This window comes from Caloenas nicobarica, chromosome 18, assembly GCF_036013445.1.
Source record: "Caloenas nicobarica isolate bCalNic1 chromosome 18, bCalNic1.hap1, whole genome shotgun sequence".
Taxonomy (NCBI): domain Eukaryota; kingdom Metazoa; phylum Chordata; class Aves; order Columbiformes; family Columbidae; genus Caloenas; species Caloenas nicobarica.
The window spans coordinates 12,122,093-12,149,428 of NC_088262.1; the positions used below are offsets into that span (position 1 = coordinate 12,122,093).

Below are 27,336 nucleotides of genomic sequence, written 5' to 3' on the forward strand. Positions count from 1 at the left end.
GCACTGCCTGTGGGTGAGTTGCAGCGCTGCCCACGGGTTGCTCCTGTCTGTGGCACACACACCTGCCTCCCCGCTACGCCCACGCTGCCAGCCCGGCCAGGACATGGATGACCCTCTGGGGATGCTCAGCACCCTGGATGCAGGGTGACGAGTGAGGGCAGGATGCTCTCACACCCCAGGCAGAGCCAAGCGCTGTGCGGAGCCTGCAGCGAGCATCAGCATGTCTGCAACAGACAGGGGTCTGCTTCTGCAGGGGAAAATGGGATGTGCCTCCCGGCATGATGAGGTTTGGCCTGGAGAACATGAATTAATCCTCCTAGATTCAAAAATCACAGATCACCCTCTTGAATCACTGGCTGCAAAAGGAAAGTGAATGATTCTACTAATCCTTTGCATGCATAAGAGCACCAAATGGAGACCGAGGGCAGAGCTCATGGGGCTGCAGCTCCAGCAGGGGAGCAGGAGGGGCAGGGCTGAGCTCTTCTCTCTGTGACAGTGACAGAACCCAGGGAACGGCAGGAAGATGTGCCAGGGGAGGGTCGGTTGGCCACGAGGAAAAGGTTCTTCACCCAGAGGTGCTGGACACTGGAACAGGCTCCCCAGGGAGGTGTCACGGCCCCAGCCTGACAGTGTTCAAGAAGAGACTGGACAACGTCCTCAGACACACGGGGTGACCTGTGGGGTGTCCTGTGCAGGGACGGGAGTTGGACTCGATGATACCACACTAGTTACACAGCCAGTGAGCTGGTTGGCATCATGAGTCTCAAATAATGTTTCCTGCTGGGAAAAGCACTGGGGTTTCCAATGCTGCGGGAGACCCATGGTGCCTGCACTGAGCAGCGGAGCTGGGCTGGATGCCGAGCTGCTCCGACACGCCTGCCCCGGGGCTCGGAGCGGCTGCCGCCACACACAGACAGCCCGCTGCTAATTGCGTCCGCGGTTTTCCACATCCGCATCCTACCTGCCCGCGCGTGGGAGGGGAGCTATCCACCAAATGTGGAACTGCTCGCCAGCGCTCTGTTTCCAGATTTAGAACAAGGCTCGGCAGAGCGATGTGAGCTCCTCCTGCCTGAGAAACTTTGGTTCTCAGTTCTCCTGTCTGCTTAAAGAACGCTGGCTTTCCTCACTGTCGGCGAAGAGGAGCCAAGATTGAATCCATAGTCCCCCTGCCTGCTGGGGTCTCTCAAGAAAATTCAATTTAAAATGTCAAAAACTAGTTTCCAGCATGCTCAAAGTCCAGTCGCACCGTCTGTGGGAGGACAGGTAAATGTTGTACGAGAAGAGGCATGAAAGGACGTATGTGGATCCAGGCTGGTGAGGAAGACTGGGGTCAGTCTCATTCCAGGCACCAGATGCTGGTTCTCGCTTGGCCTGCCCATAACCAGCACCGGGACCTAAATTAGCGAAAAATCACCCATTTTCAATGGGGACATCTTCCGCCTGCTTTGCTGCCCAAGGGTGAGGGTAGCAAGGCTATCAAAGGAAGAGGAGGAATGCAGGGCTGAGGATGGGGAGGGCTGGACAGCATCAGCCCCAGCTCAGAGCCATTCAGACAGCAGGACCACACCTGCCCGCCCTGGCCAGGACAGACGGGATGCTGCCTGCCCTTCCCTCCCAGCCTTTGGCAGGACTTTCCCAAGAGCAGCTGGCCCTGCAATCACCCCAGCACAAATCCAAACCCAGGAACATGGCGAGTAAGGCTTTCAGGATGCAAGAGCCCGTGCTGTAACCAAGCACTAAAGTCAGCTTGTCTGGAGCCTTTACAGGCAGTTCCTTGCCTGTGGAGATGCTGCTCCCTGGCCGAGGTGCATGGGTAGATTTTGAGGGACGTTTATGAAGCCAGGCTGATTTATGCCATATAATCTGACCTTGGCACCTCTTTGGCTGAGCACAGAGCGGCAGGGAGCAAAGATCCAACCAACACACCCCTGAAGAGGCATGGAGACCCCAGAGCTGGTGTCAGACATGTCACTCACTGGCACCCAGAACCCTGGGGTGTGACAGGACCCCATCACCACACCAGGCTGTTTCTTGGCCTGCTGAGCCAGGATCGGTCTGCAACACCCATACACTGCTCCTCTGCCTGCCAGGCTGTTCCCAGGACACAGCAGCCGTAATCCCCTGGGAGATCAGATGTGACCTGCTGGGATGTGACACTGCAATGCTGGGACCTCTCCTTCCCTGGAAAGGATGGAGAGGGATGTCCCTGCACCCTCGGCATGCAGGGACAAGTCCCTTCTTGCTGAGTCCTTTGCCATTGCCACCCATTCTGGTCACGGACCATGGGGCTAAAGACCCTGGTCATAGCCACCTCTGCTCTCTGAGCCCATTGAGCCCTGACCCGCCACGTGCTGTCAACCAGTGGGGGGTCCCCATGCCCATGGCTTGCTCAAGCGCTGCCTGGGGATGGCAGAGATGGTCCGAGCTGCACGACAGCCCTGCTTGTCACCCAGGGACCTGGGAGAGCCAGGTCCCCTCTGCCAGCTCTGCACTGCTGGTGTCTCATGCTGTGACACTCTGCCAAGGGGACTTCACCAAGTGTCCCGCACCTGCGGCATTAACTGTGCCACATCCCAGTGCAGCAGAGGTTGCTGCAGACAGCAAGTGCCAGTGCAGTCCCCAGAGAAAGGGAGCACAAGACACCAGAGCCCCCCAGTACAGACAGCCCTCTCTGCCTGCCTCGTCTGATTCCTGCCACAAGCAGGGGGATATTGTCCCCATTTCTGGGGATGGACCCTGCACTGGTCCTAGCGCCTGGTGGACTAACTCAGACCTGCAAGAGAGGAGGTCACAAGCTTTCACTTGGGACCCCCTGCCCCGCTCCCCCAAGGCTGGGGACACGTTCCCCCCAACAGCCTGACCCTGCACTGTCCCTGCTGGGACTGGGAGCAGAGGGACCATGCAAGGACGGAACTGGCCCCAAACCTGCCCCGCTCCAGGCTGCACTCACCTTCCCTTATGTCCTTCCAGCGCCCAGGATCACAGCTCCAGTCGGGGCACAGGACCGTCCCAGCAGGAACATTGTGAGGAGGAGGAGGGAGGAGGTGGATCAGGCGCAGCCAAAGGGCACCAGCCCCTTGGCCGAGGTGCCGTGGGTGGGAGCCCGACAGCGCAGCAGCGATGCCTGCGGCATCTGCGCCGGAGCTGAGCACCGACGGGGCTTGCGGCTGCTCTGCGTCCGTGTGTCTGAGCTCACCATGACCACAAACCTTCCACCCAGGAACAGGAAAGGCTCACGGGCCTCAGCCAACACACATGATCATGGGGAGACGATAGATGAGCCAAGGGGAAATATGATGGTATGGGGTGTGAAAACAAGTCCTGCAGAAGCGGCTCCATTCCCTGATCCACACCGGTGAGGGCTCCTCCGCTTTCTGTCCCCCTCCTCCCCTCTTGGATCTCTTCCCTCCCCTGCAGCAGACACAAGACACATTTCATCCCATAACTGGTTATTTTGCTGCCTGCCAGCTCAGCAAGACCAGAGTCTTCTCTGCATTCATCCCACTTCTTTGCAGACCTGCAAATCCCCACTTCCTCTCTGCAATTCTCAAAATACCCACAGCATCAGCTGTATTTTATTTCATTTGCAAGAAAAAATTAAAAGGGAAGGGTGAGAAGGGAATTCACATTTCTCCCTTCAGTTTTCAATAACTCTGAGGTTTTTTTAGTGACTCCAAAGCCACCTCTCCCAAGAGTTTGGGGTAGTTATGGTTATATTCTTAAAAATTTAGAACTTTGCATTGAAAGCAGAGTTCACCCCAGAAACCGGCATATAAGACCACAGGTTTAAGGGCTTTGCAGCCTCATCCTCCGTTTCCAAACTACCAGGGTGATGGAGAGACTGTGAGCAGGACCTGGCTGAGCATCAGGTGCTGGGCACCCCATAAACCCACCCTCAGTGTCCCCCTCTGCAGGGCAGCAGGTAATGGGGACCTGGAGGTGGGAACAGCTGGTGACAGCTGCTCTATTTCAGCCCAGCTAATACACAACGAAGCACAGTTCCATGTGCGGTGACGCCACTGGGGCCAGGACCCTCCAGTCCGCCTCCCTCCCCACCTCTCCATCCTCCCAGTGCTCACCCCGTTGAACCACCTCCCTCCAGAGCAGAGGTTCCCCATTTTTGTCATGCTCTGGCTCAGGCCTGTACAAGGAAATGGTCACCTTCCTCCAGGGCTGTCCCCTCCCTGGTGCTCACAGGTACGGTGGGGAGACCACAGCGATGCCCTCTGCTTTCTCTGAGGACATGAGCAGGGCAGAGGGCAAAGACACTGTGACGAGGAAGGTTTCAGCAGATCACGCACTATCCTGTTTGCTTTTTGGATGTGCCTGGAATGTCCCAGCTGAGGCTGGGTGGGCACTGACACCTTGTAGAGACAGAAGGTCTTTGGTCCCTGTAGGGTCACCGGTCCCTATGGCACACAGAGACCAGGCTGGGCCGCATCAGCTGCTCTTGTCCTTCATGAAGAAGGATCTGGGCTCACTCTGCCCTTGTTAGCCCTGATAGATTGTTTTAATTGCAACATGGGCTAGCATCCTTAGGGGTTTTGGGATCCATCACTCGCAGTCCCGAAGGGCCCTGGGTCAGGCTCAGAGCTATGTTGGGGACAGACTTTTTAGCAGGGCCTGCTACGACAGAACAAGGGATGACAGTTTTAAACTAAAGGAGGGAGATTCAGGCTGGACATGGGGAAGGAATTGTTGCCCTGAGGGTGATGAGAGCCTGGCCCAGGTTGGCCAGAGAGGTGGTGGCTGAACCATCCCTGGAGACATCCCAGGCCAGGCTGGACGGGGCTCTGAGCAACCTGAGCTGGTGCAGATGTCCCTGCTCATGGCAGGGGGGGCACTGGGGGGGCTGGGGAGGGCCCTTTGAAGTTCCAACCCAAACCATTCTGCGATTCTATGTGGTCCCACCAGTCTCCACACAGCCCTGAGCAGCTGTAGTCAGAGCAGGGCATGGCACAGTCAGCACCAGCACCAAGAGAGCCAGGGGAATTTTGGATGTGATGCCAACACACTGCCAGCAAACACACAGGAGCCTCTATGAGTTGCAGGGGAATCTGGTCTGACCAAGACCAGCAGTTGGTCCCAGGATGCCACGTGGGCCGTGTCCCACCCCACAGCAGCCCAGCTCCCCCAGCCTGGTCCATTCACTGACCATTATGACAAAGTCCAGCCAGGAGAACTTCTCTGTGAGCATGTAGCACAGCAGTGGGACTGTCTCCCGCTGGAGAAAAAGTCCAGCTCTGCAGGAAAGCACGTCCCTGTCCCAAGGAAAGAATGTTTCCCTTTCAGCTCCGATCCACGGCAGGAGTTGTATCTCATTCCTTCTTAAGCCCTCAGTATGCGAGGATGCTGTGGTGGGATTGAAAATCCCATGGCAGAAGGATGGAGATGTGTCCATCCACTTGAGTCACCTCAACCCCATCAAACTTAGAGAAGTGACTCCGGTTGTCTCCTGGAGCCATTCAACATAGGGACGCACAGACTCCCCAGAAGACCCCCTGCTCTGTCTCACAGGTCATCAAAAGCTGTCAGAAACCACTCAAACCCAGAACCTCTAGACTAGGTGAAACACGTGAGACACAGACCGAGCAACACAGAAATATCTGAAGCTGTGAAAGAAAACCTAAAGCCAAACCCTTTGGCAGTGGGAGCTGGGCTGGCAGTGGATGGTCAGGCTCCTCGGGAACCTCGGTCACACCATCCTGCCCCAGGTCCCCAAGATGTCCGAGCATCCCCCGCTGCCCTGCACACCCTGGCTGTGTCCCCACCACCACTGTCTGGAGCCATGGTGGCCATGGCCAGCCCTGGGAATGTCCCCATCCCACCTCCCCACTTTGCCCAGGACAGCAGTGACACCGAGGGCAAGCACAGCCCGTGGCACGCACATGCTCGCTTTCCCCAAGTTATATTTAGTCCCACTCCAAAGGAGGTCTCTCCATGCCTTCTGCAGCCCTGTATTTAGTTACAAATTCACTACATGGGGATGTCTGAGGTTTCCTGTGGTTGTTTATCAGCTCGACTACAGGCACTCGCAAAGAAAAACCCGCGTATTGCACAGGAACAAAGCGTGGATAGCTGCTCCCCTGGCCGCACTCCTCCTCTCCCCCCTCTCCCATCCCACCACCAGCTATCACCCCAATCCCAACTCTTCCCATTCCTGCAGCAGAAACCCCAGCTTGCTCCCGGTGCAAGGAAGGATCGTACAAATACCATCGGCAGTGGCAAGCGAGCTGTTCAGCGCTGGAGTGTCCTGAAGGGAGAGACGGCAAGTGCTGAGCCGTAGGGGAGACACACGAGCACATGTACTCGCAGCGTTTCGTCATGAGATGACAGATGTCCCGTCAAGCAGACCAGAATTCGCCGCCCCCTCGCGCTGCCCTCCCCCTTCTCCCTGCAGTTGCCTTTGAGCGAGATCAGTTATGAAAGTAGCACATCAGAGGCTTCATCTAACGTTACAAAGCTCTGGGACAGCTGCCCAGCCCACGTTTCCTTTTAGCTCCGGCAAGAGTGACCAGAGCACAAGTATCAAATATGAACCGAAAGGGGAATTTCTTCACCGCATGAGCTGAGGGCAGCTTTGAGCATGCCATTTCCCCCACGCCAACCTGAGTATCTGACATTGTATCCTCTGGGCTGCAGCCAACAGCCCCCAAAACTGCTCCGCTGGGATGCAGGGTCGCCACTTACACCAGGACAAGGTAACTGATGCTACAGCAATGTCATCCCAGGGAGACCATCAACGTAAGTTTGACATCCTGCTTCCATTCTCCTCTTAAACCATGTCCATCTGTCAGTGGAGCAGATGCTGGTTTTGGCCCTAATCCTGATCTCCAGTCCAGCTGCACAGTTCAGGTTAAGAAACGGGAAACAAATGCAGCTTTCCAGCCTCCAGCCCTCCTCACTGTCCCGCTGACAGCAGCTCCAGGCTCCCCGAGGACCCGAACCATGGCCAAGGATAAATGCACAGGGCAGGGTCTGGCTCCATCTCACCTTATATCAGCCACCCTGGAGCAAGGTGTCTCAGTTAAAATGAAAACTAAGCAAAACTTTCATTGTGAAATTCAAAACCCACATAAAAATCACCTGCCAGGTTGTGATTAAAAGCCTCATTTCTGGTCCCAGGCTGCCAGGGTGGAGGAGACCTGCAGAAGATGCAGGGGGACGGTCCATGCTGCTGACCAGCCTGGAGCCCCACTTCGTGACTGCTTTTTACTTTCAGCTCCAAACCTGGCAGGGCTTGCAGCTCTGATAGGAAACCAGATGCTCTCCCTCCGGCTCTCCCTGCCAAGAAAATGCATCTCAAGCTCAGACTCTGCTTTCCAGCAACACTTTGCTGCGTCGCTTGCCTGCTGGCTGCTCCACAAGGCGTGTCCCTGCCAGAAGCCTCATGCCCATGGAGAGAGAAGGCAAGAACTTCTTTTACAGCCATGACGCTAATGAAACACGTTTGCAGCTCACGCTGTGGCAGACGTTCATTTGCCCGTCAGGACTGAATGAGCCCTGGAGCCCTTTGCTAAAGCTGGCGTGGAAGTCGAGCGGCTTCCTGGACACTAACGACTCTTTGGAGACTTCCTCGCCAACGTCACATTTCATTCTTTCTAAGGAAAGGAACGAGTTTTCTGGAAGCATCAGCTTTTTAGATTTAGCATCTTTCTTTCCATTCCCCGTGCTGGCTTTGGAAAAAACAGTCGCAGGGAAAAAATAAGTGCATTTTGGAAACCGCTGCCAGGTTTGCTCACACAAACAGCCCAGGCAAGTGCTGTCCACATGAGGGCAAAACAGAAGTGGGCAGAGCTCAGGCTCCCAAATGTGGCCAGCCCGGGGTGGGGGGCAGGCAGGGAGCTGGCTGCTTTTTTCAGGTGGAAAGGGCTGTGGGACAGCACAACTGCTCCCGGCATCCATGCAGTCCCATCCCTGAGCAGTACTCCTTTGTACAGCACCTTCACCAGCACAGTCACCGGTGGCACAGCCCCTTCGCTTTACAGACACTCTCCATGTCACCAGTCCAGAGAGGAGTCGTGTGTTGACAGCAAATCCTTTACCCCTCACAATAAAATTTGAGGTTTAAGCAGTAGTTTCAGGGTGTGTTCAGCATCTCGTGCTGTGGAGCCAGCAGCTTGCGCCGGGCTGCAGCAAGATGTGCTCAGGCAGGAGCTCAGGAACTCGGCTGAGCTGGTGCCACCACGTCACACTGCTGTTCCTGGCAGCGTCCCATCAGTGCAGCTGGTGGCGGCACATTGGTACCCCTCTATCCACCTCACCTCACCACAGCCACGATCTGCAGACTGGAGGATGAAGGGCCACCATGAGTGGACCTATCTCTAGAAGCCTCAGTGGTAAATCCAGTGCTGTTTATCACTTAGGCCTTTTCTGCCCCAGGCGAAGCAGCGGTGTCTCAGTGCATGGCTCTGCACAGGGACACAGTGCTGTTCCTCTCCATCGCGGAGGAGGTTTCACCCAGCCTGTGCTGGACGCTGCACTCGGGTGGCCACATCTGTCCAACAGCAGAGGGGAGGTCACTGGGGCTCAGGGAGGGCACAGAGCAATGGCCCGTGGGCTTGGGAGGTGATCAGGAGGGTGACCAGAGACAGAGTGACCCCAGCACGTTGTGCATGGCACCTTCTCCCAGTGTCAGCAGATGACAAGAGGCCAAGAGGAAACGGCCTTAAGTTGCGCCAGGGGAGGTTGAGGTTGGATCTTGGGAACAATTTCTTCCCCAAAGGGCTTTGGGGCATTGGAACAGGCTGCCCAGGGCAGTGCTGGAGTCACCATCCCTGGAGGGGTTTAAAAGACATCTAGATGAGGTTCTTAGGGACATAGTTTAGTGCTAGAGTTAGGTTAGATTATGGTTGGACTTGATGATCCTGAGGGTCCCTTCCAACCAAAATGATTCTATGTTTCCATGACCAGGCTGGTGTTCTCCTGGCATTGCCCTGGCAGTGGGGAACAAACAACATGACAACTGCTGTCAGGGCTAACACAGAGCGGGAAGAGAAGCAGATTAGCAAGGAAGGGGTGAGTATATAATGTTGCACCAAGACGACAAGGTCAATAATGAGATTTAATTACACAGGACGTGTAACAACAGAAACCACTGCTTTCCGTAGGACCACGAACACCCCCCAGTAACACCAGTCTGGACTGAAGAATCACACTAGAGACTCACCAGCAAAACCTGTCTCAGCACAGATCACTCACAACAGCAGCTCCCTTGGAGAGCTCCTGCCCAAACCATGTTTGATGGACGGTGCTGTCTTCAAGGCATGTCACACCTCAAAATAGAAAGACATGACTCAGCCAACACAGCATCTGCCTTCAGAACAGCCATTAACACCAGCAAAGCTCACAAAAGCAAGAAAGCAACTGGGAAAGCAACTCCTGAGAGCCCCCACCTCCAGGTAGGCAATGTGGTCAGCATTAGGATGGCTGGACACAAGAAAACCAAGAGTCCTCTCAGTTCAGCTCCTTCCCAAATGCTTGGAGCAGAGGAGTTCCCATTTTTTGTGAAAATCAGAGCTTCCCTCTATTAAATCCCCACCAAGGCTGGGCACTCGGGGATGCTGGGGAGGGATACTGGGCACATGGGGACACTGGGGAGGGATACTGGGCACACAGGGATGCTGGGGAGGGATACTGGGGAGCGGGGTTGCAGCTGCCCACATCCAACAGCAGCTGCAAACCCCTACAATGGTGACTGATAAAAGGTCATATTGGTCCTGACACTGCAATAACCATGCTCACCCCATGTATCAGAGGGGAGGTGGGAATTCAGCATATCCCAGTGAGATGGCACACGGGGCGACCCCTGCCAAAGAAGCCACAAACAGGTTTTGCATCAAGGTCCCTGTCACCCGTGGAGTGAGATGGCAACCGCTGCAATGAGGATGTGCAAGTCAGTGTCTGGCAATGGGGAACAGTGGCCAGTCATCTTCCCCAAAGTCCCTCCATGAACCAGAGATTATCTTCTTGTAGCAAAAAAGAAAGCAATGTTTCTGTCATCCAACAGTCTGAACTTTTTGTCTCATAAGGAAACCCAAATAAAACCATGGCTAGCTACCCTGTGCTATTGTACTCTGTGCCAAGAAGTCTTCTCGTGTCAGATTTGGGGCCATCCAGGCGGGTGTGGGCTGTCCCCAACAGACTGACCAACAGGCAACAGACGGTGAAGTCTCATCGCTCTGCCTCTTTAAGAAACAGGACTGAAAGAACCAAAGCCTCAGAGCCATGTACTCACTCTACAATGAAAGTACCAAACAAGCACACACCTAAAAAGTTTGTGTAATACTCAGAGTTAATAAATCAGTCCTTGAGTGCAGAGGAATTTGTTTCTGTGTTCAGACTTAGTCAAAAGGCAGAAAAGAAAAACAGACATCGCATAGACACCCGGCTCTCATGGGAGGGCAGCAGCGTCCCAGGGAGGTGAGCGGTCACGGTGCGGCTGCCAGAGGAAAATACTCAGCAGGGCACAGAGGGGAGGAGGACTAAAACATGCCTGTTGCAGAGAGTTGGCTCATCTACATGTTTTTTTCAAGATTTGCCCTCAAGCACTCTCCTTTTTGTTTCCTTTCTGGACAGGACTGCTGCACTCTGCTCATTATCACTGCTGCCATCGCTGTTTATTGCCATGTGGCTGCTGCCGCGCTCAGGGTCCCCATGGGACACATCGGGCCCTGGGCCAAGGGGAGGGGAAGCCGGGCGGCCGCACGACTGCACGAACAGCCAGCGCTGGAGCGTGCGCCAGCCCGGCCATCCCGGCTGCAGCAAAAGCTGGGGCACCCCTGGGGCTCGGCACTGCCCACCCCATGGGGCAAGGAGCTGGAACGGGGGAGCCCCAGCAATGCCAACAATGGCCCGGGAGCAGCTCTGGGCAGGTGACTCCGTTCCTTGCAACTGGGAGTTGCTTCACACAGAGCAAAATGAATAAGCATGAGCTAGTGCTGAAACAGCCCCAAATCAGTGATGCAATTCACTCACCCATCTGGGCTGAGCGCAGCAGTTGCCGGCTGTCTGTGGGGTGTGCACGGGGGATGTGTGCGCAACGAGTGGCCGGGGGCCTTGGACGAGTGCCAGAGCAGTAACAGCATCAAACTACTCGTGTCCTCCGTGGGGCACAGGCAGCAAAGTCCCCATGCTCCTCCCTGGGACCGGTTCCAAGGCAAACCCTGTGTGTCCCACCAGGATCCCGCTTGCTAGTGGGGTGCAGCAGGGGAAGCTGGCATAAATATTCCCTTCCTGCACATAAGCAGCATGTTCCTCTTCTCCAGCACCACCAGCATCCCTCCTCTAATTCACTCCAGGAAAGAAAACTACACCGACACTGTTCAAGTGCTTTCCAGGGTCTTTCACCCACAGGGATGCAGCACTAAGACCAAGCCCTCTCCAGCAAAATCCCAGCACTGGGGACCCACAGAGTAGCAGATCCCCCCCGAAGGAGCATGGAAAGGACGCGGCAGAGGACGAGCACTGCATTTGCCCATGCACAGACCCAGGAGCAACGCACCCTCCTGGACTCTTACCTGCTTCTTCAGGGCAGGCACCAGGGAGCCTGGTGAGTCACACGCGTGCCCGAGGTCCCGTCCAGCATGCGGGAACAGAGTGGGGTCCCAGAGGAGTCATCGCGGGTCTGCTCTGCTCTGCGAGGAGGTCGGTGGGTGCCGGGAGAGCACCAGGGCAGCTGCCAGACTCCGCAGCACACTTCAAAGTCTGCAAAGCGAAAAGGGAAGCGCCAGAGTTATTTCAAGTCGACTTCCTCTTTCACAGAGAAGTCCCTGAAGGAGAAAGCTGTCCCCACACGGGTCGCGCTTGGCCGGTGATCTCTGGACGTGCAGGAGCAGGAGAAAGAGGGCTCAGCCGTGCCCTGCCCCTAATCCCCAAAAACCAGCCGCACAGGTCAGGCTGCTCTGGGACGAGCCTGTCCCAGGGCAGACGTGTCGAGCCCCGACGCTGCCACGACCTCCTCTGTGTCACCGACCACCCAGCGCGGGGACAACTGCTCCAGTGCTGCCGCCTCCCAGCCCAGCAGAGAGTGCCTGAGGCTGCACACCCAGCGCCTCAAAATAAACAGTGTTGCTACGAGAGACAAGGAGAAGTCTGTCCAAGGAGACACTTTTCCAGCTCCCCGTTCCAAGCGCGGCATTTTGTGCCTCTGCCAGCGCCTCCTGCCTGCAGCATCTCGCTCACATCTGCCTTTGCTCAATGCCAGCGCTGTCCCCGCAGCTGCCCAGAGCAGCCCTGCCTGCTGCCAGGGGATGCCCGGCCCCTTCTGGAACGCGTTCACGGAAAAATTTGCCATTGCGCTGACAAAGGTGTTGGCTGCGCGTTGGTCGGAGCAGGTCTGGCTTTGCTCAGCAGGGCATCAAATGGTCACCACCTGTGACTCAGTGTCAGGAGTGCGGCTCCCAGGATGAGCTCAGACGGCCCCAGGTGAGGCTGCTCAGGGCTGCTGGGGTCTGTCCCTGCACCAGCGCTCAGGGCTGAGACGCGTTTGCACGTTGGCACAAACCCAGGTTGGCACCTGGGAGGGACAAGTGGACCTGCCCAGCCCAGCCCACCCAGGAGATGAAGGCTCATCCCTGCGGGATGTGGGTGCAGGGTTGGGGTGAACCTGCTGGCTCTGTCAGCCCAGACAGCTGAGAGGGCGACACAATTCGCTGCGCTCAGGAAAGCTCAATAGCATTGGCCAGCCCCTCCAGTGAGGGACTGCCACAAGCAGTGACATCCCCTCATGGCCGGGGCCCTGCTAGACCAGCTCAACGCCCCACGGGTTATCTAGAGCAGTGCTAGAGGCGCTGAGCTTTTCTGGAGTGAGTGGGTTGGGAGGAGAAAGGACTTCTAGAGGGAGCGTGGGAACTGGAGCTGATACCGTATCACTTCCCATCTTCTTTTACACAAGAAACAGCATTAGGTATAGTTACATACCTGGGCCCCAGACTTAAAAATAACCAACTTCCTTCCTGACTAGGAGAGAAAGGCAGGAGGAGGCAGTTTAACTGGCTGTCAGCGTTACTCGCATTCAATTCCCGCCCGTTGCACTGGTGCCAAGTTGCTGCACTGAGCATCCCCTTTCCCGGCGCGCTCTGCCGGGAGCAGCCGTCCCCAGGCAGGAAGGCTCCGGGGAAACGGCAGCAGCACACAACAGCGGATGATAACATCCTCATTTCCCCCGTCTTGTTTTCATTCATAGTTGCTCCCATTCATACAGGACACACACACACACGTGTCCTGGCGCCGGTGCAGAATCACAGCAGAGCGCAGCGGTGCCAGTGGACCTCAGGCCAGCCCTGTGGAAAGCATGATTATGGCATATACACAAGGGATCCTGTTTGCAAAAGCTTTGTCCCCGCTAGCATCAGGACCAGCTTCTTCAGCATGCCCGAGCTAAGGTTTTGGGTGGCACTGTTCAAAATCTTATTGTGCTGTGTCAGTCACTCAGTCTTGATAATAGAATCATGAAAGAGTTTGGGTCGAAGGGACCTTCCCAGCAGCTCAGGTTGCTCAGAGCCCCGTCCAGCCTGGCCTGGGATGTCTCCAGGGATGGTTCAGCCACCACCTCTCTGGCCAACCTGGGCCAGGCTCTCACCACCCTCAGGGGCAACAATTCCTTCCTCATGTCCAGCCTGAATCTCCCTCCTTTAGTTTAAACCATCAGCCCTTGTCCTACCCCAACAGGCCCTGCTGAAACGTCTGTCCCCATCTTTCTTATCGGCCCCTTTTAAACACGGAAAGGCCACACTAAGGTCTCCCTGGAGCTTCTCTTCTCCAGCTGAACTCCCCAACTCTCTCAGTCTGTTGGTTCTCCGTGTTTTCTGTAATGAACTGGCCATTAGCAGCTACTATCATTAGATACCGAAACACAGAGACCAATGTCACCCTGGGAACAAGATGAGAAACTGTCAAATCACCCCAGATGACATCACACCTCTGACAACCTGTGCTGGCAACAGCAAGAGGAAGAGCCAGGTATGACCCTGCTCAAACAAAGACTTCAGTCAGAAGACTTAAAAAAAATAGGAAACAACCAAAATAGAGTAGAGAGAGAACCTCTTGTGTGGCAAGCAGCGTGGACCAGGCACTAAACAGCTCTTTGTCCCTGCAAACGATGTCCTCTGTGATTTACAGGTATTGCAGGAGACCTGTACACACTTCTGTGCATCAATGGGATACACGACAGTTTTAAACCAGTCTGAATCCCCCTGACATGGAAGAAGTTTGTCTCCTGAAATAAAGAGAAAGAGCTGTTTGAGCTCCGCTCCTTCTAAACCACCCTTCCAGCAGGAAACCTCCTCCTGGCTCATGTCCAAATCCCCAGTGCTTTAGTCAATGGATGATTTCTTTTCCAGTTTATAAGGGAACAGGTCACAAACCAAGCAATATTTTGATGTCACAACTCTATTTTCCACCCTGAAATTCAACCAAATTCTAGTGTTACTCCAGCTTTAGCAAACAGAGAAGATAGAGGGATCTGGGGGAGAGGGAAAGCCAAAGCAAACAACCAGTTTGATGGTCTTCAACTTGCCTTTCTCATTTCTCCAAACTAAGCCATCTCCAACTTTTTTTTTTTTTGATCTTGTAAAAAAATCATAATAAGGAAATAGAAGTAATCAGAAGATAATAGTAATAAATCATGGATTGTTCAAGTCTGAGCAGCATTTCAGTATGTCCTGCAAGGCTGGAAAATGTCATTTTATCTGATAAAGACTGTACAGGTACCAGCACCAGGAGACACGACTGCTCATCTACAGGTTAATTACAGGCTTGAAAATCCAAGCAAATTCATTGCGACAAACATGAGCGAACCGGCAAGCTCTGTCTTTTCACCCCACATAGAGACCAGCTCCCACCATCTTCAAGGCTGCAATTGCACAACTGGTATCACAGAAACAACTGCCCAGCAGTGCAGGCAATGAAAAACCCGCTGCAAGTTGAGGTCACACACTCGTGAGCAAGAAACTTTTGAGGCCCCTGCAGGAAACGCGTTCGGCGCGGCTGGTGGTGCTGCAGCCGCCTCGTGCCGATGAGCACGCCGGTGCTGGCGTGGGGTGCCAACGACGTGCTGGTGCCGAGAAGAGATCAGCTGCTTGAAGTGGTGAGAGATTGGTTTTTGTCTAAATCTCAAGTGCTGCATGCACTTATGCCAAGGGCTATAGGTTTCCGCTGACACCTCCCAGGATATTTTTCCCAGAATTTATGCCTCTTCTGTGGGTACCAAGGTGACAGTTTTGGAACGAGATGAAATCCTCGAGCTTATCGGTTCTGCCAGAGACAAAGTGCAGCAGGAAACAGCTCCTTTTAATCACAGTCACTCTCCACTTGTTGAGCTGATAAGCTGAGTGGAGAAGCTATTTCTACAGTTGTTTTTCAGGATGAATGAGCAGGGCTTTTGAAATGCTGCTTGAGCTTCCAATGCTGTATAAGGCAGAGTTGCTGCTCAGTCACAAGGCTTGCTTCTTCAGAAAATCTCAGGACAGCGCTGGACCTAGAAACCAGCCCTCAGTGCATGCCCGAGGCACAATGACCATCTCTGCTCCCCCATGACCATCATCGCCTGTTCGCCTACCTAACCCGAATGCATCTTGCAATGTCCTTCTCCAGCTGAGTCTAAATATGACATCTTCTCTCAGAGGCCACGTTGTCCATCACTCAGCAGGTCACAGAGGAAAGAAGGTGGACTTGGCTGTTTGATGTCAGTGGTGCTCCTCTTTACACTGGTAGAGCCTGACCTGTGACACCTGGGCAAGATACAGCAGCTCAGAGCCAGCTTGTGACCGCCCAGCATCCCCACAGCTTTTCCAGCAGAACCGCTGCCCCCACCATGCAGCTGCCACCCCTGCTCCAAGGGGAAACCTGGCACTTATCCCTGTTGAATGACAATGTATGGAGAGGTTAAAAAACCTGGACTCGGCTCAATTCCCTTTAAACTCCAGTTCTCTGGTGCAGTCATCATCCTGCACAATCTCACCTATGAAGGTCATTTAGACACACTTTTTTCCATCTCCAGTCTTGTTAACAAATAGATTGGAAAGCCCCACCAGCAGGACAGCCCCTGCCCAGCCAACGACCTCCATCCTCCCAGCCTGGCAACGAACCCTTGCTCAGGCTGCAGCCACTGGCCACCCATCCACCTTGCTGTGGCTGCACCAGGTCTGTGCTTCCCTCGTGCCCTCACAGCAGCACAGGAGAGGTGGCGGCAGAAAATCCCCCACGTTCAAATGGCTCTTTGACATCCTCGGGGTTCACCATGCTGCCAAAGCAAACTTGCTTTGGTTCTGATAAATCCCCAGTTTGGTTCTGATAAATCCTTCACTTCCCTGTTGTCTCTAGGTACTTGCAAAGGGTTGGTTTGTTTGCACTGGCATTTTCCCAGCAGCTGAATTAAGCTCTAGTTCCTTCTCCCTTTCTAAAGGCTGGCCCTTCATGCGTCCTTCTCCTCTCTCACAAACTCACTTTTCCTCCACCCATTCCCAAAAGTCACTGCAAGAGGGAGCCCTCAGCTGAGTCCTGAAGCACCTTGGCAGGAAATTCTTCATGTCAGGTGATTTAAAGCATTGAACATTCCGGAGGGCACCCACCTCGCACCAGGGGACCTGGCCCTGTGGGTGACAGTTATACTGAAGCCACCAGCTCCCAGCTGGGCTCTTCCCAGTTAACATGAACATGCATTTAACACTTTCAATGTCATCCATGGAGAGCTTCTCTCTCCAGCCAGGGCCGGACCAGCTTTTCCGTGTCTGCCTCTCTCTGCTGACACGCTCCCGTGCTGCTGTCCTGCTCCTGGAGCCCAGGGTCTCCTTTGCCTTTCATAGTGCTGAGATGCTCCTGCCATTGCTGTTTGTCACCTGCTGTCATGGAGGCCACCCCAAAATGACTCCAAGCAAATAACAAGCTTAAAACAACTTTAATTTGGAATCAAAACCAAAACCAAACAACAGAAACCAATGCAAGCCGGGGCAGCAGGGGGTAATCCAAAAATTAATCGGCACTCCAGCAGCACTTAATAAACTGCAGGTTCAATGCACCAGTTGGAGACGTTATTACCATACAAGCACACAGGGATGATAATCCACAGCCTGCATACCCCCACTTAATTCACATTCAGGGGTACCCAGCAGAAGTAATTGCTTGCTGGAGGGCGGTGCAAGGACTCACTCCAGGATATTTCCGGAAGAAAATAATCACTCACCAAGGATCTGGGGGTGTCCTGGGGCACAACCCGCGGCTCGGAGCTTCCTCACTGCCCGGCTGTGCTTGTTCGAAGGGCCGGGGGCTGCTGAGATTTCTTTTTTAAATTTTCATTTGTTGGTTCGTTGGTTTGTTTTGGTTTTAATTAATATCATTTTATTTTCATGTGTCTATTGAAAAAGAAACTTTACGTAAAAAGCATGAATATGCACCTACCTCCTCTATCTGTCCAGATCATATGTTAATAACCAAGCTGTATCTATCTATATCACTTTACTTACTATCCTTAATAATACACCTGGCAGGGATGGAGCTGTTAAGTAACAGTCACACTGCACACTGACCCACACACGCACTTGTGCTTTCCTACCGTACAAATTATGTGGCACTATTTTATATGTTAAAAAGAAACGTGCAGTGTGGAGGTACATATCCTCCCAGCTGCCCACATCTGTACTGTATTTGTCATTCGTATTACAGCACGCACATAGGGACATAGTTAGGGAAAGAGTTTAGTGCCAGAGTTAGGTTATGGTTGGACTCGATGATCTCCCAACCAGGATGATTCTATGATTCTATACACAAACTCAGTGTGTATGCTGTACAAATGATAGATACAGCAAAATAAGCATATAGATAAATACTGTTATGTGTATTTCCTGGCATGGTTGCACACTCAAGGGCATTGAAAGGCTTTAAAATGACTAATAGACTCAATTCATGCCAACCCACATTTAGACACACTAGTTATACTGAGAGAGTTCAGAAAACATCTCTCACTATCTTAAACTATTTGTAAAAACATTCTAATAGAAGGTGAGAAACACAAAGATATCATGACTATCATGACCTCCTTTAGCTGTGTTTTGCAATCACCAATCAACAGCTACACGAGTCACAGGCTGCACCCAGCCCGTGGGTGCCCATCTACACCAAGGGATCTCCAGGCTCCAGCCAAATTTTCACGTGGTCACTGAGATGCACAGCTGGGGACAGGGGGATGGAGGACAACGTAGGCTTGGTCTGTTCCTCCATCCAGCGCTGAGCATCCACCATGTCATGGGAGAAGGAGCCCCTCTGCTCAACCCAGCTACCATGGCCAAGCTGGGGGGAAAAGGGACAAGGGGGCCTGTAGCCCAGCCAGCGTGACGGGCTGCAGTCCTCAGCACACTGCCCACCAGGCCGCTCAGTCACTGCAACAGAGGTAATCTCTCCGGGGCAGCCCAGGGGCAGAGGACAGCGTGGGAAGGCTGCTGGAGTGCATTAATGTGGTCCCACAAAAACTGCCACAGGTCCTGAGGCAAGTCACTCTATACTGATGTGTGTACACATACGCAGGCACATCGCAAGAAGAGCCAGAGGCCACGAATGCATTGCAAAGAGCAAGGTTTATTTTAGTTACCTCTCTACCGGGGGGTCTCCGAAGTCGCACCTGAGCTCCCAGGCAGAGGTGACACAAGGGGGACGCGGGCGCTGGTCAGCTCAGCCCTGCTGGAAGATCGCTGCGCCTGCTGAGCCCGCCTGGATTTCAAGGCTTCGGGCAGGCACAGCCTCCCGCTCCTTCTCACAACAACGCAGGAATCGCAGACATAGGGATAAGGTGCCTGGAGTTTCTCACAGGCCTATGTTATCTAACACAGAGGTTCTACTCATCAAGCACACAAGGTCAGTAAAACGATTAGTGTGATGTATGTGCTTTTTCTACAGACAGATGCAAGTCACTTTGAGCGTATTTACATTTAACTAACCTCCTCGCCAAATCTTCCGCTACGTTCCCATACATGATGGCTTCCAGTGAAGAGAATCATAGAGACAAGTTAGAAACCAGGTGTCTCCACCTTTGTTTGCACCCAGTCCAGGCTCCAGGCACCATTTCTCCTCACCAAAGTGTCTTGCCTTGGGCAATTTCTGACCAAGATAGATGCCTCCTCTGCTCTTCCTTCAGCAAGCAAGCAGAGAAAGCAGCATGAACACCAGCATCCCCCCAGAATTTTAAGGCTTCAACCATACCCTCCATCTGGGCTGTCTTTGGCCTAAGGGACTGGCACAGTTGCTGGTCTTGGTTACACACAGGCTCAAGTCACATTGCTCCTTAGAACAGGAAGAGTTTGGCTTCTAACTAAAGATTAGCACATATTTCCTTTCGCGATGGCTGTGAAGTTAAACTGAGGAGGAATCTCAGCTATCGCTCAATCTCACGCCTACCCAGATTGTTCGTGCTGGTTCCAGCACGTCACATCTCAGAGGAACCGCACAGCACTCAGTCACCCGGTCCACAGCACAAAGGGCTTCAGATGATGGTCTGGAGCACACAGAGATAGGAGATGGTGCCTGCACTCAGTCCCTTCTTCTCTTGCTCAGTCTGGCTGCAGAACGTTGCCTTCTGCACCACAGCTGGAGCTGCCCCATTGCTGCCTGTGCCCAGTGCACCACTAAAACCAGCCGTAAAACAGACGCAAAAATGTAATCAGCGGCTTTAGGATTAGAATTCAGCTGGGTACCTGTGCAGGAAAACCCTCCTCAATGGGCTGAACTTTCTTCTAGGAACCTCTCAGATCCTATGCTCAAGTGACTTAGCCTGGACCACCATTGACAGCAAGTAAACATAAAGACCAACTATGGGAAAAAAAACATGTGCTGTTGCACAGGGAAAATACTGATGATTCAGGGTCTCATTTTTCCCTACAAGTCAGCACCCAGCCAGTGCCCACAGTCCGTGCAGAGGGGCAGCACTGTGTGAGTCGCTCCTGGGAGATGTGACAGAGTTTGCCATGAGCAAAGATCTTCTGGTAGTCCAGAATATGGAGGACCCAGGTGCTGGGTATCCTGACAGATCCATCCACAGATTTCTGACTACAAGGGGCAATGTCTCAGCCTGCAGTTCATAGCATCTCCTGGAAAGACACGGCAGTCATCAGTGCCTTGGCAAGTTGGACTGAGACAATCTAACATCTCATCACCACTGAAAATAGTGTCCCTGGTCCCAGCCGCACCAGATATGGACCTTTTCATGAGCCATTCAGCTTCCTAAGCCAGAGGGAGACCGAATCAACAAGACATGTATCACTTTGGCCATAAAGTGATCAGACAGGAGACCTGATACAGAAGAGGGGACACAGCCAGCAGCAGGACTAGTCCCTGTGAAGACAGTGTTTGAAACAACAGCTAAATACTCTGCATAATACCAGCCTGCTGATGTCCAGGAAGTTTGATATCAAACCCAAGTCTAGGTTATCCTAGAGCTGGGTAAACATCACAAAACATTCACGGTCACTTTGATTTGGATCTCGGTTTTTAAACACGTTTGCTCTGGCTTCAACCCTTTAGCTTTTGCATTTCTTTCTTCAAGTGTTGCAGGAGGTGTCTATGGAGGGGAGAGGGGATGACAAGGGCATGGAGGTGACCACTGGAAGGAGGTCAGGGTTGGCTTGGAAAAGCCCGCCCTGTTTCTCATGTAGTCATCTGCCTGCACCAACTGGCACAGGGATACAGGCGACAGGATGTGTGCTGCATCTGAAAGTATTGATAATTATGCAACTTTGCATCATTAGTACACCGTTACTGTTCTCAAGTGAATTTTCCCTACTAGGAAAGCTCTGTGCACAATGCAGGCACAGGGAGCCTTGCTAACTTTTAATTAATCATTAATTAGCACAAGTAAGATAAAGACAGTGGAGCAGGCATCACCAGGAGAGATAAACAGCCTTCTGCAGCCCAGAAATGTTTCACTTGTCCAGCTTCACCCTCCTTAGTCCTGAGCAAAGGTCAGTCCCAAGACAAAGAGGGAGTCAGATGCCCCTTTCAGTCGCAGGTGCTGGCTAAAATCCTTCAGAAATTAGCAAAATTCACAGAAATTTCCAATCTTTTCTACCTTGCAATCACCTGTAAGAGCAGCTAAATCATGCACATGGGAAAAAGCCTGACCTACCAGCCCAGGAACCTGCAGCCACAAGAGGAAACTGGGGCAGTAGAAGATGTTCCCTGGGTTTTCTTCCACTTCTCCCTTTTCTTCTGAAAGTGCCGGATTTTTGGTGGGTCTCTGGATAAACCCGCCGGGGTCAGGCAGATGCTGTCACTGCCGGAGGGGTGAATTTGGGCATGGTGCCGTGGCCCATCCCCAGGGAGCCAGGCTCCGGGCTCGCTGCCAGCAGGACCTGAGCTATCCCCGGGTGCCTCCGCTCCGGCGGGGAGAAATCTGAGACACGGCCCCGGGAGCGGACGGGCAGCAGGCGGGAGGGAGGGGACGGTGCTTGTGGGGCTGTGAGCTCTAACTGTGGAGGCACCCTGGGCAGGTTAATCCTGCCATGGCACACAGGGACTGGGTGCTGCCAGGAAGCCCGACTGCTCTGTGCTATTTCCCACTACGGCTGAAAGAGCAGATGAGCACCTTCGAAATACCTCCTGGTAAGAGATTTCCAGTGAACAGCCCAGTTCATGTCCAGTGACCCCAGTCCCCAGGTCCTTGCTGGCGTCCACACCCCACGTGCCGGTGTCTCACTGCAGGGCAGCTGGAAGTACCATTCGTGAAACTATGTATTTATCTACCAGGAAGCAAAAATACAAGAGAAATGTTTGCCCTGGCACTTCTGACAAACCCCTCCTTGAGCACAAGGAAAGAATCAGAAGCGCCGAGCTGCGCGAGCCTGCGGGCAGGTCCCCGCATGAGGCCGAGGGCCCCATCATCGCCACAGGCCTGGGCTGGGCTGGTCCCAGCTCACCAAGCCCCTGTGCAGACTCCAGCTCTCTCCAGGCTGCCGTCCTGAGCCAGGCCTGACAGAGCTCTGCTCAGCTCTGGCAGACCACGAGAGCTTTGCAAACAAGCTTTTTCCCCCCAACATGACAGTAAAGCTAGAGAAAAATCAGTCTAAACAAATACTGGATTTAGGAGTGAATATTTGTTTTCCCTCACCCAAGATGCTGCAAGTTACAACTGTCCTTTGGGAGCATTCATCATGTTCCACAGCAATGTGTCCATTTAAACAACCTGTTGATGACCTACATTGACCACAGGAGGGGGGGTATGACAGCCCCACTTAACAGAAGAGGAGGCCACCTGTGTTTTCCAGCTTTCAAGAGAAAGTTAGAAAGCATCTGTAACAGTGGTTCCAGGACAGGCAGATTCTTTCCTGACTGTCGATGCTAATTCATTTTGTATTTCTAATTAGCCACTTGATCAGCAACAGCCACTCAAGGACCCCTTCTCTGTAGGCTCATGCTGTTCTTCACCTCATGCACCAGAACATCTTAATTCCTGAAGCTATTCAGACCTTGGCTGGACCCTGAGCAACGCGATTGACATTGCCTGCATGTGCCAAGCTCTCTGATTTCTGCCAGCACCGAGCTGTGGTGGCTCTGGGGAGGCAGATTTGGCTCTCACCCAGCTCCTGTGGCACGCTGGTACCCCACACACTGTGATAAATTAACACATACCAAACTCCCAAATCACTTTTATTGGTGTAACCTCATTCAGGAAGCAAATATAAGTTGGTGTTCCAGGCCTGAAACACCAAACACACCTTGTCCCCATCTTCCCATCCTTCACAGATGCAGACACACCACACCCACTCAGTTTTGGCGCTGGAAGAACTGCAAAAAATTCTTGTCGAGTTCATTTTGACCATAACCACAAGAGGCAAAACTAGTTTTGTTCAATAGTGTAGTCTTAATCCAGTCTTACTTATTTTATCAGCAGCTGTTTGCTAAATCTTTTGTACTTACAAGAACAAAACCCTCAGCCATGCAGCACTTCAAGGATCAGACTTGAGCCCTGATCCTAAACTTTTCATCATGCACATTTTTAGAAGAAAGTACTTTCTGCATCAGATTTAAGCATGCATGTTCCTCTTTCCACTTTTCTTTTTAAAAAGAAAAGAAATAGGGAAGGGGAATTTGTGGTTTAGGGTTTAGGGGTTTTTTTTGTGTGGTTGAGAACAAACAAAAGCAGATTAGCATTCCAGCTTGGAAAATGAAGTATTTTCCTTTTGATTTTTATTTGCCTTTTCAAAAAGATCCCTTTCTTTTTATTTAAAGAACACCTGTTGTTATTCTCTAATCAGAGCGAAAAAAATTGATAGCTAATACATTATGAAGTGCTGATTAACAAAAGTTATTCCTGTCTGGTTTTTTTCCCCATCTGAGCTGAAACAACTTTTCCCACGTTGTTCATTTGATTACAACACGCTGGCCCTCACGCCTACCAACTAAGGCTGTTTCCTTGAATATCCACAGAAAGAGAAGGCAACTCTTGAGGCAATTAAACATTTGCAAGTGTCATTCCGTAGTTCAGAGTACTTTCGGTAGCAATAGCTCCGTCTGGAAAGATTTGCAAGTCAGAAATACCCCAAAACCCGGCTGCTGGGCAAAAACCTGCTGACCTCGAGCACCCACCCTCCATCCCAGGGCTCTGCTGTGCCCCAGGGCTGGACCTTGCCCTGCTCAGTTCTCGGGGTAACTCGTATTTCTCTGCAAAACAACACTGAAAAGGTCAAGAAGCCTCCTGGAAGGGAAGGGTCTGCACAGATCCCACCTTGCACACACAAGCTCTGCGAGTTGCTTTTCTCCTTCACCCAGCATGAAACCGATTTTGCATTTACAGCATCAAAACCTGCTTTTTTACTCACAGAACAGAAGTAGCCCAATGAGCCTCTGCAGGTCTCCGTGTCCTGCCCTCTGGGATGAAGTTCTCCAACATAATGACTTTATGAGCCTTTTCCTGCTCTCGGGTCAGCTGCTCCGCAATGGACCCGGGTGCTCCCTGCCCTCCTCATGGAGACACAGACCCTCCTCTGCCTCCCACCTGCTTGGGAATTACTTAACTCAAACGCTGTACTTGAAATAAATCAACATTTAATATTTTACAATTACCTTAAAAGTTCTTTGAACAGTATTTTACAGATCAGCACAGACTTTACACGGCTGCACATATGTACAAGGATGACCTGAAAGAACCTCGGACTTCTTTCATTTCCAGAAAGCATCAGAGGTCAAAACCTTAACCAGGATTATGAGTCCCCAGAGTTTGTGCTTGTTTTTCTCTATGAGATGGAAATTCTCTTCTCTAGTATTTCTGTAGGGCTGGCCGAAAACAAAGAGGTTTATATCATTAACGGCAGCAGGCATATATTTAGCCACGGATATCATAATCACAAATAGCAATGTTTTGACAGGATAAGGTGCTATTTTAAAATATTGAACAAAAAAAAAAAAAAAAAACAAACAGCTGTCAAATTTCAGCCCCACTTGAGAAGACGCACACAAACCTGTTTGGGAAATGAAAAGTCAGTGGGAAAACTTTTTCCAAGTGCATGGAAAGAGCTATTAAAATACGTTTCTGATCCCTTGAGCCTATTGGACTTAAAATACTGATGTGCAGAAGTGCACGGCAGCGACCTCAGCGTGTGCTCCCACCCTGTGAGAGCAGGGACAGCCCAGCAGCACCCGGCAGGGGCTTGGTGTCCCCGCTGCCAGCAAGGGACAGGCACTGCTCCACGCACACAGAAGATGGGTGCTCCTGGAGCTGACGCGTGGCCAGGGAAGGTGGGTCCTTGCTGGGTGTCCAAGCCGTGTTTGCATCACGGTGGAGCCAGAGCGCCTGCTTATGTTCACGTGATGCTTCACCCCACACGAAGGTCTCTTGTTGGGAGTCCACAAGGCAACACCATCCTTGGGATGGTTTGTTCAAGTAGAAGGATGAAGCGCAGAGGCCCCGGGAGCATGTTCACGTCCCATTTTGCTTATTTCTGGCCATTGGCAGAAGCAGCACCCAGAGCTGCTGAGGACACCAAAGAGCCAGCCAGCACCTTCTCAACCCAAGATGTTCACCACTGGGCCCAGACCACGCTGTCCCCAAACCACAAAGGCAGCAGGGACAGAAAGCAGGTCCAGTGTGGCCAGGATCAGAGTGGACAGCACAGGAGGGATCCCCCGAACACTTCAGGAGGGATGTGGAGGAATCCAGCAGACAAGCCTGACACATGGTCCTCCCAGACAACTGAAGCCCCCAGGGGCTCTGGCCCTTTTCCTGGCAGATTTAACCTCAAATGACAGCAGCCCTTGGGGGCAGAGCCCAACCTTGTTCTAACTAGTGCTAAGAGCTGATCAGGTCCTGTTTTCAGGAGGATCACGAGACCCACGCTGAACTGATCACACTGTGGCTGAGCCCTGCAGACCCCAGCAGTATCAAGGGTCCCTTCCAGACATTTCCAGGGATCTGATGTCCTCGGCGTTAAGCTCCTTTAGCCTGCAGCAGGCAGCATGTGCTTCTGCCTGTTACCATCAGTGCAACTACCAAAAACGACCGAGAAACAGCTTGAGAGCTATGAAACCAGGCAAGGCTTTTCTAGTCTCCTTTGTTTTTTTTCTCATGGGTTCAGAATACCTCTAAAGCCCCTCAAATATTGCACCTTTCTGTACCTACAGCCTTGCAGAGAGGAGGAGGATGGAAAGCCCCTTTGCTGGGGAGGGGGGATCTCAAATCCTATTGTCACTTACAAATGTCACTAGTGTTTTTGGTGCTGGGTCCTTCTCTAGCAAAGCTGCCTCTTTGGGTGAGCTTAAGGCAATCCCAGTGGTTTCCCTGGTATTTCCCTGCCTCATGTGAGTGTGAGCATGGTTCCTGTCATATTTCAAGCGACTGTTGAGGATTCAGGCTTTGGGATATCTCTAGGGTACAGCGCTGGTGAGCAGGACACAAGAACATGATCTGATCAGGGAGTACATCTCATAGGTGAACTCTGAAATTCTGCAGATATTGGAAGTTCATCTCCTGCAGGTCCTGACTTACAGTAAACACACATACACACGACAAGCTGTCCGTGCCCTGGTATGGCTTATTGCACTCGATTCACTGGAATGCAAGCAACAGTCTACAACCCACACCAAGGTCTTCCTAGACTCAACTAGGTCACTCTGTTCTGCAAGACATCCAACCTTCAGAATTTAAAGGAAATGTTGAGAAACCCTGTCCTTAAAGAACTGCCCTGAGTATCCTTGACCTGTTACGGGTGACATGCCATCAGGATTTCAGTTGGGTGGCCTGCAACTCCATGTGCATTGAAGGCCAGCTACCACCACTCAGCCAAGGATATTCATTTTCCAAAGTTTCCCTCCATGAGCCCCCCAAGATCACACTGGTCTTGCAGTCACTGCCACATACAGCCACAGAACCCTTTGCTGGCAGGAAAATATCACCTTGCCCTCCCAGTCCAGGTGTTGGCAGTCTGCTGAACCAGGTGGAGATCTCAAGGAAACTGCTTTCCTCCCATTGCTGAGGAACCCTGAGAGATACCAGAGCACAAGAGCAACGCTCCCATTTCCCAAGCATGGGCTAAGCCCAGACCAGGAGCAGCTCAGTCACTGCTCTAACGCTTTGGGCTGCAGGATGTCTTGGACAAGAACGGATGGGGCTCCAACCCAAAGGAGGACAGTCAGCCTCTTTTTCCTGAGGCTATATTCGTGTTGAACGTGAGTCTGGCCTGAGAGGACACAGGGTTCTTCTACGGCAGTGCTCCACTGAAGGTGGCAATGGGTAAACACAGGAGAGAATGAAACTCGGAGTGGTCCTGGGGAGGAAATGAGGGCCTTCTAAGTGCAAAGACATCGCTGTCCCTGGGTTTGTAGCACACGGAAATCTCACACCTGCAGGGAAACAAAAAGAAACCAAATTATAAGTAAGGTGTGTGGTTGAGAACCACGGCCCTTGGGTGCAGCAGAAATATCTGCAAACAAACAGGAATCAGTGCATTCTTTAGTAGCACTGGAGTTAAGAGAGCTGAGAGTTCAGGTCTTTAATCTGGCTCAGATTAGGATCTAGAGCAGAAGCATCCATAACAAGTAATTTCTGATAGTCACTAGAGAACATGAGAACTTTTGCATCCCCCAAGTTTTGGGGACAAGGAAGCAGCTCCTTTTCCATTTCATCCCATGAACTCTCCCACTAGTCCCCTGAGTTGCACAACAATCAAGTTAAGTAAAACACTTCTCTTTAGGGTTATTTAAAAAGTAAGAAACCTCCTGTGCTTCAGTCTGTGCCCGCTGCCCCTCACCCTGGCGTTGGGCACCACTGAACAGAGTCTGGTCCATCCTCTGACACCCACCCTGAGATATTGATCACATTGATCAGGTCCCTCTCAGCTTCTCTTCTCCAGCTGAACAGCC

General features: G+C 52.4%; 2 protein-coding genes across 6 annotated transcripts in view; both read right to left on the reverse strand.

The window, feature by feature from the left end:
* Positions 1–12,033, reverse strand: part of PIK3R6 (phosphoinositide-3-kinase regulatory subunit 6) — a 41,055-nt gene extending 29,022 nt beyond the window's left edge. For 2 of the 4 annotated variants that reach the window (XM_065648005.1, XM_065648003.1), the window contains exons 1-2: positions 11,520–12,033; positions 9,170–9,275 (exon numbers count right to left, since the gene is read on the reverse strand). The gene's annotated coding sequence lies outside the window, so the exon portion shown is untranslated. Of the gene's footprint in view, positions 1–6,213; positions 6,312–9,169; positions 9,276–11,519 lie in introns of those variants that run through there. The other 2 variants (XM_065648004.1, XM_065648006.1) reach the window with 2 other exon arrangements.
* A 12,062-nt stretch (positions 12,034–24,095) lies between these two features.
* PIK3R5 (phosphoinositide-3-kinase regulatory subunit 5) overlaps positions 24,096–27,336 on the reverse strand; it is a 63,546-nt gene continuing 60,305 nt past the window's right edge. For both annotated transcript variants that reach the window (XM_065647827.1, XM_065647826.1), the window contains exon 19: positions 24,096–26,817. In XM_065647827.1, coding sequence (XP_065503899.1) covers positions 26,676–26,817 — 142 coding nt within the window. In that variant the 3' untranslated portion in view covers positions 24,096–26,675. The remainder of the gene's footprint in view (positions 26,818–27,336) is intronic.